We start from the raw sequence: 11716 nt of genomic DNA, 5'->3' as shown, positions 1-11716 counted from the left end.
GGCCTTAAAGCTGCCAGCCAGGTAAGTCAGGTAATTATGAACTGTAGCATGACAGCTCTATATGACAGAGAGAACTAAATGTGGCCTTCAGCATGAAGAAGTCATCGTACGTATTTACCAGTCTGACATGTCTGTGATCACTTTACACCAAAAGAGACCTAAAGAGACAATTTGTGCTTGACTCTTGCAGTTGCATAATCATTTTTGACTCATCACTTCCTGCGGGCTTTAAAACATGCAGTGATTGCCATGACTACAGATGGCATGTGCATAAATGCTGCACAGTGAGTTATTTGAATATTTATCAGAATGTGAGTTGTCAGTCTCCTTGTGAATAATCTTTACCTGGGAGAGACACACACAGTATGTTGAATATGAAAACCTGGAGTGTTGTGAAGCAAATTTTGTGTGCAAATTATTTGCTGGATGTGATTCACAGTATTATGGTGACATGTACGCAGAATGTGAGTGTATTTTTTGCAGGACTTAGTTTCAGGGGCTGAAAAGCCTACCTTGTGTGAGAAGCTGAAGGGTCCTGACTTCCTCGCGGACACGAAGCTGCAGGACCTGCTGCAGGATGTGCTGCCTCTGGGCTTCCTGCATGATGCCCATTCTTTCCAGCTTTCGGTCTGTCAATCTCATCAGAGCCCGCCCTAAATGGGAAAAAAAAAAAAAAGAAAAAGGCTGAAGGTTAAGCGACAGAAGGAGCAGGAAGCCAGTGGGAATTCTCTCTGCACTGCTGGAGACACTCTAAAAGGGTACAGATAAAGCATTTATGTCAGTGGAAGAGCAGAGTGCGGAAACACACACACACAAACAAAATGTGGTCAGAAGATTTCAGCCGCATAACTCGTACACTGAGTGTTGATAACAAAGACTGAAATCCTGAAGCTTTTCAAGGTTGCAACATTGTTTCTGACATAAAATCAAACTACTTTATGAGTCTTTCCCTATTATGTGACCACCAATTAGTCTGAAATTTCTATTAAGCTCAGCAGAACTCAGTGTGAAGCATGCTGTTTTAAAACACAGCACGTTTCACAGGAATATCAGTTCTGTGTATCCCTTGAGCAAATTTCCTTACAGCTCTTTCCTTAATTGCAAATCCTTGTATAAAAATCCATAATTTAATCATTCAATCAGATTCTATGAAGGGGATTTGGGCTGCTGATAAAATATGAGTAGAGTATGGTGTAATTATTAACGCTTGTTATGAGTGCCTTTATAACGTGGGATGGTAAGCAGATAGGATGATATTTCAGGGTAATTACTACGCATTAGGTTGGACCCCGGCAGCTCCCTTTGCTCCTTTGCTCTGATGGCTGCCTGGGCAGAAACTGGCTCTGGCTGGCTGACAGTCGAGGTAAAGCTCAGTCCTGATAGGCTCGTGGAGGTTTGCCTGTCACATTCTTCTCCTTCTGTTTTCCTCTCCTTTATGTCTGTTTAAGGTCATATCAATAAAATTAGCAAATATGAAGCTTCATTCATGGCTGATGCGAGACTGAAACCTAATTTACATATATTAAATGGGTGGTCATGGTCTTATTCAATGCCCCTTTTAAAAACAACAACAGAGAGAAAGGTAGACCTGATCATTTCCTGACTTGTTTGGACGATCTGTTTTAGATTGTTAGGACATGCCGAGCCCCACATTACCACTTCGCTGCCACAGCACAAAAGGGAGTAGTTGGGAAAGCTAAGTACTCTTAAGTGTTAGTGGTATAAGTTGACTGTGTTAGGCCAGTTTTCTCCTGCCTTGACAAAAGAAGCTCTTCACTTGGTGCTACAGCCAGATGGGGGTAAAATGCCAAACGTAGTTAAGATGCTTCAACGCAAAATGGCGCTCAAAGTACCCATCACATAAACACTGGGGAGCTAAGTAGAGTCATAAACCCTCAGAAGTGAGGGGAGCATATTAAATGCGAAGACGGAAAGACAAAGATTAGTGAGGTGGAAAGAGAAAGTGGACGGATGAATCAAAAGCAGGGCAGAGGGCGGAAAGTTGTGGAGAAGAGGGAGATGTACAAATTGACAGAAGGAGACCGACATGCACATAAAACATGCTGTTATGAGTCTATAAATATTGACCAACCATCACTTGGCACCTCATTGTGTAACCAAAGATAGATCGGCATGGAAACAGAGGTTCACTTTTTCTCTGCTTCAGTAATGTCCATCTTAATTATCAGCAGATACAAGCTCTATAACTCGGAGACAAATAGATCTTTGCTAATGTTTATATTACAACAAAACAAACAAAAATACTTAGGATTATTTATTGAGATGTTCACATGAGGACATTGAGGGAGTGTTTCTTTCAAGCCTTGTGTTTTGTTGGCAATGGCTTAAATCAGAATTGCAAAAACAACCAGTCCTTTTTCCTTCAGATGTTTTTTTTTCTTTTCTTCTCACTTTATTAATTATATGATTATAAAATCATATAATCACCACTCAATAAATATGAGGTCTCTCTTAATTGGCATTACTGTATTAATAATACCACAGTGTATTGGACTACAGTTAATTTAGAACAGCTCATTAACTAATTTCTCTGTAATGTGTAATTTGCATATTGGGGCTGCATGTTCGAGAAGTTGACAAAATTTGTGAATGACTTTATAATAATCCCTTTGTTTGCTACAAACTCCTTCACAGACAGACATGTGCAGTGCATTATCCTACATAGAGATGGCACTTATGTTCAGTTAGAGCGGGAGCTTATGAAAAAAACTGTTCTAAAACTTCTGTAAAAGAAAATTAAATCAAGTCACTTTAGATTTGGGAGGGGTTGTGAGGCGTGAAAATTACTGTCAACATCAATAACACATGTAAAGAAGAAGTAATGCGTCATTTTCTGTACAGACTGTGAGTTTTCACAGTCAACAGTCATTTGCCAACACCACAACTGGACCCTCCTCCTCTGCATAATGTTGGAAGAACACAACACTGAGCCTGCAAGAGCTGCTAATAGCTGGTTTGGAGGGTCTAACAATCAGCACTAACACTGGCAAGTCAGGCTAACTAGTTTCCGAGCTAGCCAGTTCCGATTTCCCCTCCCGAATGCTGAGTGTCGCGAAGAGACATATGATTAAGTGACTAAATACAAGAACCAAAACTAGGTAGGCTTGTTGAAAATGAGGAAAATCTGTTTTCTATCAACATTAGTAGGCTGCGGAAGGCTGTGACATGCTTCAGTGGGTTGACAGCGTGTTGCCGAACAACCCTCCCTCAACAATCCTCCCTACTTTGAAAACTTCAGATTGCATTTCCTCACAGAGACAGTGTGAAGAATTCACATTTCAGAAGGACTTTTAAATGTATATACACTAAAAGTCATGAAGTATAAAAGGTGATAAAACAATGTTAAGTATGTTTTTGGAGGATTTAATGACTCTCCGGGGCCCCAAAAAGAACATTAGGGTTCATGAAACCTTCCAGTTATGATTTAGAATTGGTCTTTAAAAGCATTTAGCATGAAAGTTTAATTCACTGAAGTTGCAATTGAGATTTTAATAAATTAGGCAGTTTCTTCTTTTAACAAATTTGTAAGTGTATCAGTATGGGCAGGTGGAGTGCTGCGGATGTCTGGAATATGAGAAGCTCGCCGACGACACCGAACAAACTGCCAGTTCTCGGAGGTGGGTGCCAGCGTGCCGCTCCTTCCGCTCGGCGAGGCAGTATCAGCAGGGTGGAACAGCTTCTGTTAGCAGTCCAAGCTTTCACTCTCTTGCCCTGCAGTTCTGAGTCATTGGCATCGACAATCCCACCAAGACTCGGCTGGGAATTTTTCAAACCACAATTAATACACTGAGCAGTGTAGCGTGGCCATGAGGAGTGGAGGAGGAGGAGGAGGAGGGGGACAGGACAGAAGAGGAAATTGGTCGAGAGGAAATAAATGAGGTAGGTGAGGGAGAGATGCTTACAGAAAAGCTGAACGTCGGAAAGTGAGAATTGTGAAACGGCTGTGAAAGGCACCGCAAACGTAGACGTGTAGTTACAAACAATGTCAGCTTGGTGTTTTGCTGTTACAGTACTACAACAAAGCATGGCCTCATTTGGCAGGTCAACGCAAAACAGACATTTTACACATTCACACTGCGACACTGTTGTCCCCTCCTCGATTAACAGCAGGAAACTTAATGTGGGCATCTAGTTCTGAGCATGTGCATAATCACTGGCCTGACTTTCTAAAACTCTATCCACTTACTCTACCTGTGGTACAACAGCTTCATCATCATTTTTATTGCATTGCTTAACAAAATCTGATCATCATCTCTGATACTTGGGCAAAATAAAATGTGAAACATTATGTGTTTCCATCAACAGCCTGTGTGTGAAGAGTTAACCAAGACGTGACAAGTTTACATAATTCTCTTGCTCCTACAGTCATTTAAAAGGAACTTGTGACTGCAGTCCAGCAGAATAAATATTTGGGAACCATCTTGGACCATGACTTTATTACAGATGCCAAAACTGATTTTATTTATATATAGAGGCAAACCAAGACTGAAGAACAAGAGCGTTCGTCTTATGGAAGCTTAAGCTGTCAGTGGTGACCCATGTGCGACCTCCTCTGCCGGTGTATGAGCACTGTCTGTGACATGTAATGTGTACAAACATTCAATTTGGTTCCTCTTCTTCTTCTTGTCTACATTCAGCACTTGATTATCCTGTGTTTTGGAAGGAGACACAAGTGGAGGCGAGGTATGTGCTGGGTTTGTGTGTTCGCTGAGCCTTGTGTGACAAGCATGCAACGGCCTCAGAAGTTTAAATTTAGGGCAAATCTGTGTTTGAGGTTTCTATACTTCCTTTTATTAACAACAGCTACAGCAACTGACCTATTTGAGACAGGAAAGAGAGGAGTGACATGGTTCAATGGGCCAAGTCTGGACTTGAATTGGGAACATTACAGTTATGTATTACCCTGACCTCTGCTCTTTTTATACATTATTCTGGGGGTTTAAAGGTGGAGTGGTGGTATGTAACTGAAGCTAGATGCTTTTTCTACAGATGCAGCAGAAGCAGACACCTCCACATGAAAGGTGTATTAAGAAAATCTGTTTCCATCTACCTTCATCTCATCTTTTTTTCATGTGTGTTTTTGACGACTTTTTTTTTTCTAATAAGTCGTTTTTTTAATGCCTAAATTGAAAATGTGAAGGTGGAAATCTCCTGTCCTACCTAACACAACCCAGTCTGTTCTCCCCTCTACACACCAACATACTGTATCTTTATCCCCTTTCCTTCTCACAAGCCTTCTCTTCTTCCCTTTCTCTCTATCTCACTCCTTCTGCACTGTCACTAACCTACTCAGAGAGCTTCTTGAATACCATACTTATCTGCCCTGTTGGAATGAGGTAATTCTTCCCCTCTTTCTGTAAGGGGGTTAGTGGATCCAAACTGCCGGGAAGATGAGCTGCTCCTGGTTTCACTGTACTCTGAGTATTTCTCTGCTCCACCTATTTCTTTGATTCCTGCAGCTACCTGTAGTTTCCTCCATCTCGCTCTGATTCATATCCAAGAATCTGTATTTCAGTAGAGCTATATTTCTTATTTTTATCATTATATTTATAGTCATATAAATAATGTATGATAAGCTGTATTGTACCGAATGTATTTTTACTCACAAACCAAATATGGGTACATATGTTATACACGCATACTTTACAAAAACACACTGATGTGCACACAAACACATTATCCCTGGGAATTAGATTAATGAGTGGTGGGTGAGTAGTAGTGTTGGGCTGAAGCAGATTAATCTGCAGCTCTAGCCTGGCACAGCCAACCATGGCTTTGATGAATGGGAGCTTAAAGTGCATCTGTACACACACACTCATAAAACACACAGAAACACACACATAGAGTACACAGACCCATCTGACATAAAAGTACACACACACACACACACACACACAGATCCTGCAGGAGTCCACTTCATTTTGCAGGTGGAGCTAAAATGGCATGCTAATTATGGCTGTGTGTGGGGCGGCCGTGGATAAGAACAGGGGTATAAAGGCAGAGAATTACTGTAACCCTCTTCTCCATCCAACTTCAAAAATGGTACTTTTCAGCCCTGACATGTTTTGGCAGCTATGCTGGAAGCCAGTGATACGGTGCAAGAATGTATTCTATGACTCCTTCTCCTCAGGTAAATCTTCCATACTAGTCACACATATTTCTCAAATCTCCCGCACAGCTGTGCGCCCATATGTGGGTCCTCTGGGGATGAATGTCACTGAGCTACATCTGGGAAACTGCACTCCAAACCTGCACTACACTCTGCCAAGCACAGAATAACAAGCGATGCGAGTGTTGAGCGCTGGATAGTAAGCATGCTTCGTGCTGCCATTTGCAATAGCATCCCCCTCAAGAGTGAAAGCGGGATAACAGCATTGGATTCAACTCGCTGACGACGACAAAACACAGCAAATAGCAGCACTGGGCATATCCCTCACTGGTATTCACTGTGATATGGCACAGCTTGAAGTCCTTAAAGTAAATGGTGACTGATTGTCCCACTGAGTTGCTTGTAGCCCTGCAGCTAAAAGACCACTGCAGCCACTGAGCACCTGTGATCCAATGCTAATGCTATTCCTGACGGGAGGTGAGGAGGCCAGTTGTGATCCTACAGAGAACAGGGTTCAGTCCAAGTAATGAAGCTAGTCCAAGTAGCCAGAGAGGGAGAGAGAGAGAGAGACACACACACACACACACACACACACACACACACACACACACACACACACACACACACACACACACACACACAGATAATAAGCTACCTCAATCCTCCACTTGTCACAGCAGCAGTACCCTCACGCTGATTTCACCGCTACTGATCTATTTCAGTTTGGGGATCATTATAGCGCACCTCTGTTGGTTAGCCACAGCTAACAAGCTCACTGGGACTCTAAAGCTGTGGAATACAGTACAGACTACTGAAGTCACTGTAAGGTTTACTGTGGAGATAACTAGTTGTCCTGAATGAAACAAATATGGATTTTCATGGTCACTATGGAAGGACCAGTGACTGTGATCGAAGACAGCTGATATCCTGCCATATGTGGAAGAGAATACAGTGATTTAATGTACCGGTACACACTCTTTGTGATTGTAAGCCTTGAATTGTATTAATTGTCAGCTGACACATCATGTAACATGGATCATGCTATACACATAAAGTTTACAAATTTCTGAGAGTTGTAATTAAAAAACAAACAAATTTGGTGGTGCTGAGTAGTGTCCATATAATTAAAGTGCTTGCAAAAGACACGCTAAAAAAAGAGTGGCTCAAACCCATGCAAGAGATTTTCTGACTTCCACAACAACAATTCCCAAAGTGAAACTCAGTAGTATATTTGGTTAGACCCACCATACCTGCTAAACACTCGTGTCAATCAAAGTCCACATCCCCAGTTTGTGAAGAAAGATTTTGGTTGAAAATTTGTAGTTCCTGAGCCCAAGCCAATATCATATTGTTCTGAAAGATACACAAGCACCAGAGCAGCAGAGCGTTAAAACTCAAAGTAAACTCCACATCATGCCTACAGGCTTCACTGAGGCACAGCCTGGTCATAGCCTTTCTTAGCTGGTAGCCAGGGGTGATTCACACTGGTGGAGGACTGGTGGGACATGTTCAACACTGTGGGAGAACGTTATGGAGACTCACACGTCTACATATCGGCAATGAGATAGGTTGTCTTTTGACTTCGTCTTTTATTTCATTTCATTACAACCGGCTCACGGTGTAATGATAATTTCTCTGTTTTTGGCAGGAACAGGTTTTCTTCTTTCTTCATGTGATTACACAGGCAGAGGGTAGTTGGGGGAAAAAGGCAATGACATAAGTATAAGAAAATGGTATCTTTATTTGTTCATTTTTAGCATTAGCACTATGGATAAAGAGTCATTAGTACACGTTTTTATGTTACTGCTCTACTGCATGTCATTCACAATCTCTGAAGATTCATTTCTAAACTGTCCATATGGAAAAAACAGGGACGACATTTTTGAAACATCCAATTGGAAGAACAGTAATTAATTTTATATTACACATTGCTATATAATCACCTTGCCAATGGCATCATTAACCACAATTCCTTCTGTCTGTGGATCAAATTGTCCCCCAAACAGCTCATCAGCATTGAGCTGTTCAAATTTCCCTTTTGGAAAATTACACAAAACAATGGCCACCAGCGGAGCCGTTTTGTGGCTCGCGAGTTGATATGCAGCCATGTTAGTTCCTCTATTACACAGCAGCACTTTTATGACAGCAGCCTGGCGACTGCAGAATTCATTGTCTCATCACTCAAGTGCTGTTTAGTCCTGTTGCTGGGTGTCCTCGCCTGGTTTTAAAATGGCGTTTGTCACCTTTCATCCTTTTCTGCGGCTCATCAAATATACATTCTGTACCCAGTGTGAGACCTTCCAGTGGACGAGGAGATCACGGCCAGAGCTACACAGGCTGCTGTTACTTTCAAAGTGGAGAGATGATGGATTCGGCAACCAGGGGGTTGAACACAAGACCTTTGAAAGAACTGATGTGGTATAGTGTGTACTGCTGGAGACGGGCCACCCTTCATTAAACCACTAATATTACAGGCTATTAATTATTCAGAATAAGGCCTTATGACACCATACATCAGTGGATATTATGAGCTGGCTGGTTATTCATTTGTCTGAGTATTCCTGTGTGAGAAAAACAGTCTAGCTGATGAATGGTGGGAGTCGTTTCCATGTATTTTCAGGTCCCAGTGTTTCCCATTCATGGGGTCTACTTGGGCATCTTGCCTGGGCGGATATATTACATTAGAAAACCTTACTTCACTCTTTTCAAATGAACAAATTTTTGGTCACACAACTGTCTGAGTTGTGTGTGCTGCAGTGACTGACCGGGGACTAGCTAGCAAGCATGTTGCTCGCAAAGGGTAGGGCCAAGGAGAATGAGCTGAGTGTTAAACATCTCAAGATTTCTTGTTGGGAAGTCAATCAAATGATCACATCACAAGTTATGAAAAAATGATGTGTGTCACTTTGTTCTGGGTGTCTTGTTACAAAAGGGGAGTGGGATAGTTTCTATCTACTGATATTATTATTTAATATTAGAACATTTAAAAACAACAATTTCAACATATGTCGACATTTTTACTTATTTTACAAATGTGACCCACTTCTTGAAAACTGTGTCCCATCTGACCCCCCCCCACTCAAAAGTTTGTAAACCTGTCCCTGCAGCCAATCTCTGCAGCTGCATCTGATTTAGCGTTTTTATGCCTTTAGAGAGGTTCTGAATTTCCACAATGTGATGTAATGGTCTTCTCTGACAGAAAATATAACTTAATAGTGACTCACCCCTTCTTCCTCTTTTTTTCCACCTTCTTGCTTTTGATTACCTATGTCATTACACCTTTCGTGCTGATTACATCTAAGGTATCGGAAATTGTGTGTTTAACTCATTTATCGTGCCAAGCTATTCTCTCACCAAAAGAGCTTTGTCCTTGTAATTACAACGGATTAGGGACTAATATCTAATTATGCCTTAATATGCTTTAATGCATTTTTAATGACAACTGGGTGTTGAAGTCCAATTCGGTGCTGTCTCTGTTGGGGGTGGGAGGTGAAGATTGAGAGGAGGAAAGGGTTTCTTGGCAGTAGAGGCTGGAGGGAGGATGGGAAACATTGATTTCTTTGGCTGAGGTTAGAGGACCCTAGCAGGGAGGCAGCTGCTGCATACTGAAGTCATTCGACGTTAAAATGTTGCACCAGCCCCGATACGCAGTAAAATGCATTTCCCCCGCCACTGTTTTATGTCAAAAGAGGGAGGACACAAATGCCTGTTTGAATTATGATCTGAAATAGAGACTGTTTATTGATTTGCTACTTCATGAAGGGATGACTACATTGCCAAGACAAGTGAGATTGAGTACCGCTGGCAGCCAAAAAGAGGGTTGAGTATTCTGTTATGGAGAGAAAATACAGCAAAAAAGCACTACAGTCTGGAGAATCCAGTGCTAAGAAACTGAAAAACAGACCTATTCACGCAGACACACATGAACACACACATACATTTCCAATTTTCAAGGGTCACAGCGAGTGTTTGACAAGCACACTGAACAAATAGATATTCTCACATGCGCGCCTGCATGCACGTATAAATGTATTAATTCTCACTGTTTGTTTGTCTACGCATGATTGTTTTCCAGAACAATATTCCATTCATCATTTGTTTCCCCCCTTGTTTATTCTAATAGGCTGTAGGAACAGAAAAATATCTGCATAATATTTCAAAGATTGATTGGGATGCAAATTGCCTTGTGAGCCCAATTGGTGTGGCTTGGCCTGTTTTAATTGGGTTCTGTTAATTAATGCTCGATGTGAAGACAAACTGAATTACTTGCAGGTTTTGTGCATGTCATTATCTCCTAATTGTGCCAGTATGAAAGCGAGTGCTGTATGTGCATGAGTGTGCATGCATATTTGGTTAACCCGTTCCTCTCTTGTATGATCCTGTAAAAACCATTACACCTTAACAACAAACACAGGTCATTAAGTTAATACACCATTAGGAAGCTAAGTTCTAATGTTTTAATCACTGAAAGACTAATAAGAGAAAATATAATTTATTTACAGACTATAACTGAATGCATTAGGCTTGTCAGGAACACTGAGGCATTTAATCTTAAAGTTAGATTAATTTTCCTTAATTAGATATGGACCTCATGAGAAATTTCTACCACATGAATGACTGGATGACTGTGCTTGACAAGATTTCTCTTTTATGCAATAACTAACACTGCACAGATATGATAATAGCACTGTCTTTGGTAGCCTCTGTAAGTCTTTTTCCTGTATGTTTCTTGTATTTAATCAGAATTATTTCTGCAAGTAATTTATTTTGCACAGAGGACCCAATTTAATAAACTGCAAAAGAAAAGAAAAGAAAACAACCAAAACTCATGTTTCACACAGCAGAGCTATTCTGTACCTTGAAAGAAAAGAAAACAGAATACAATTTTCCTAAATGATTCTACTTGAAAAGAGATCCACAATGTAGCAGGGGTTCAGCAAGCATGCAATGAACTGTGTATTATCTCCTGGACTTCTATGTTGCTGATGAGATATATGTGTAACTTGAACTGCAGAGCGACGAGATTCATATTTTCAGACCATTAAACAGAGGATGCTAAATCTCAAAACCCACCATGCAAACATACAACAGTCAAAATGCATCAAAGGGTAAAATGGGAGAGTGAGTCATTACGCCACTCATCATGACCGCCAAGCGATTTATCCTGCCAGCCAGTCACTGAGTCGAGGAGGTCCTCGACAGCAACAGATAAACATATTAATGTGATCAGTCGTGCTCTGAGAGGTACAGTGCATGGCAATTAATGGTCGTCTGTTGCTACGCAGACTGCAGTGTCATTAGCGCCGGGGTGACCTTGAGGAGCCTCGTTAGAGAGTGATTGACGTGGCAACTGTTGTCAGTAGTAATGCTGACAATGTGAAGGGGGGGGGGGGGGGGGTGGACAGACGGGTAGGCCGGGTGGCAGGCCTGCAGGTGGCAGACAGTGGGTGCAGAGCGCACCTGGGATGTTATGAATGAGACAAGACAAGCCGAAGAAAGAAATGGCAAATGCTGCAGAGTTGTTAGAAAGAGACGACTTGTGCTCCTCCACATTTTCACTGTTAACTTCATCTAAGTTCTTGGTGA

At 41.5% G+C, this 11716-nt stretch overlaps 1 protein-coding gene across 4 annotated transcripts in view; it reads right to left on the bottom strand.

Moving 5' to 3' along the window:
• The window catches only part of samd12 (sterile alpha motif domain containing 12), an 85911-nt gene that overhangs the window by 50874 nt on the left and 23321 nt on the right, over positions 1-11716 (bottom strand). For all 4 annotated transcript variants that reach the window (XM_041053335.1, XM_041053338.1, XM_041053334.1 and 1 more), the window contains exon 4: positions 513-653. In XM_041053335.1, the coding sequence (XP_040909269.1) occupies positions 513-653 (141 nt within the window). The remainder of the gene's footprint in view (positions 1-512; positions 654-11716) is intronic.

Source organism: Toxotes jaculatrix, chromosome 13, assembly GCF_017976425.1.
Source record: "Toxotes jaculatrix isolate fToxJac2 chromosome 13, fToxJac2.pri, whole genome shotgun sequence".
Taxonomy (NCBI): Eukaryota; Metazoa; Chordata; class Actinopteri; family Toxotidae; genus Toxotes; species Toxotes jaculatrix.
This window is presented reverse-complemented; position numbering and strand designations above follow the sequence as displayed.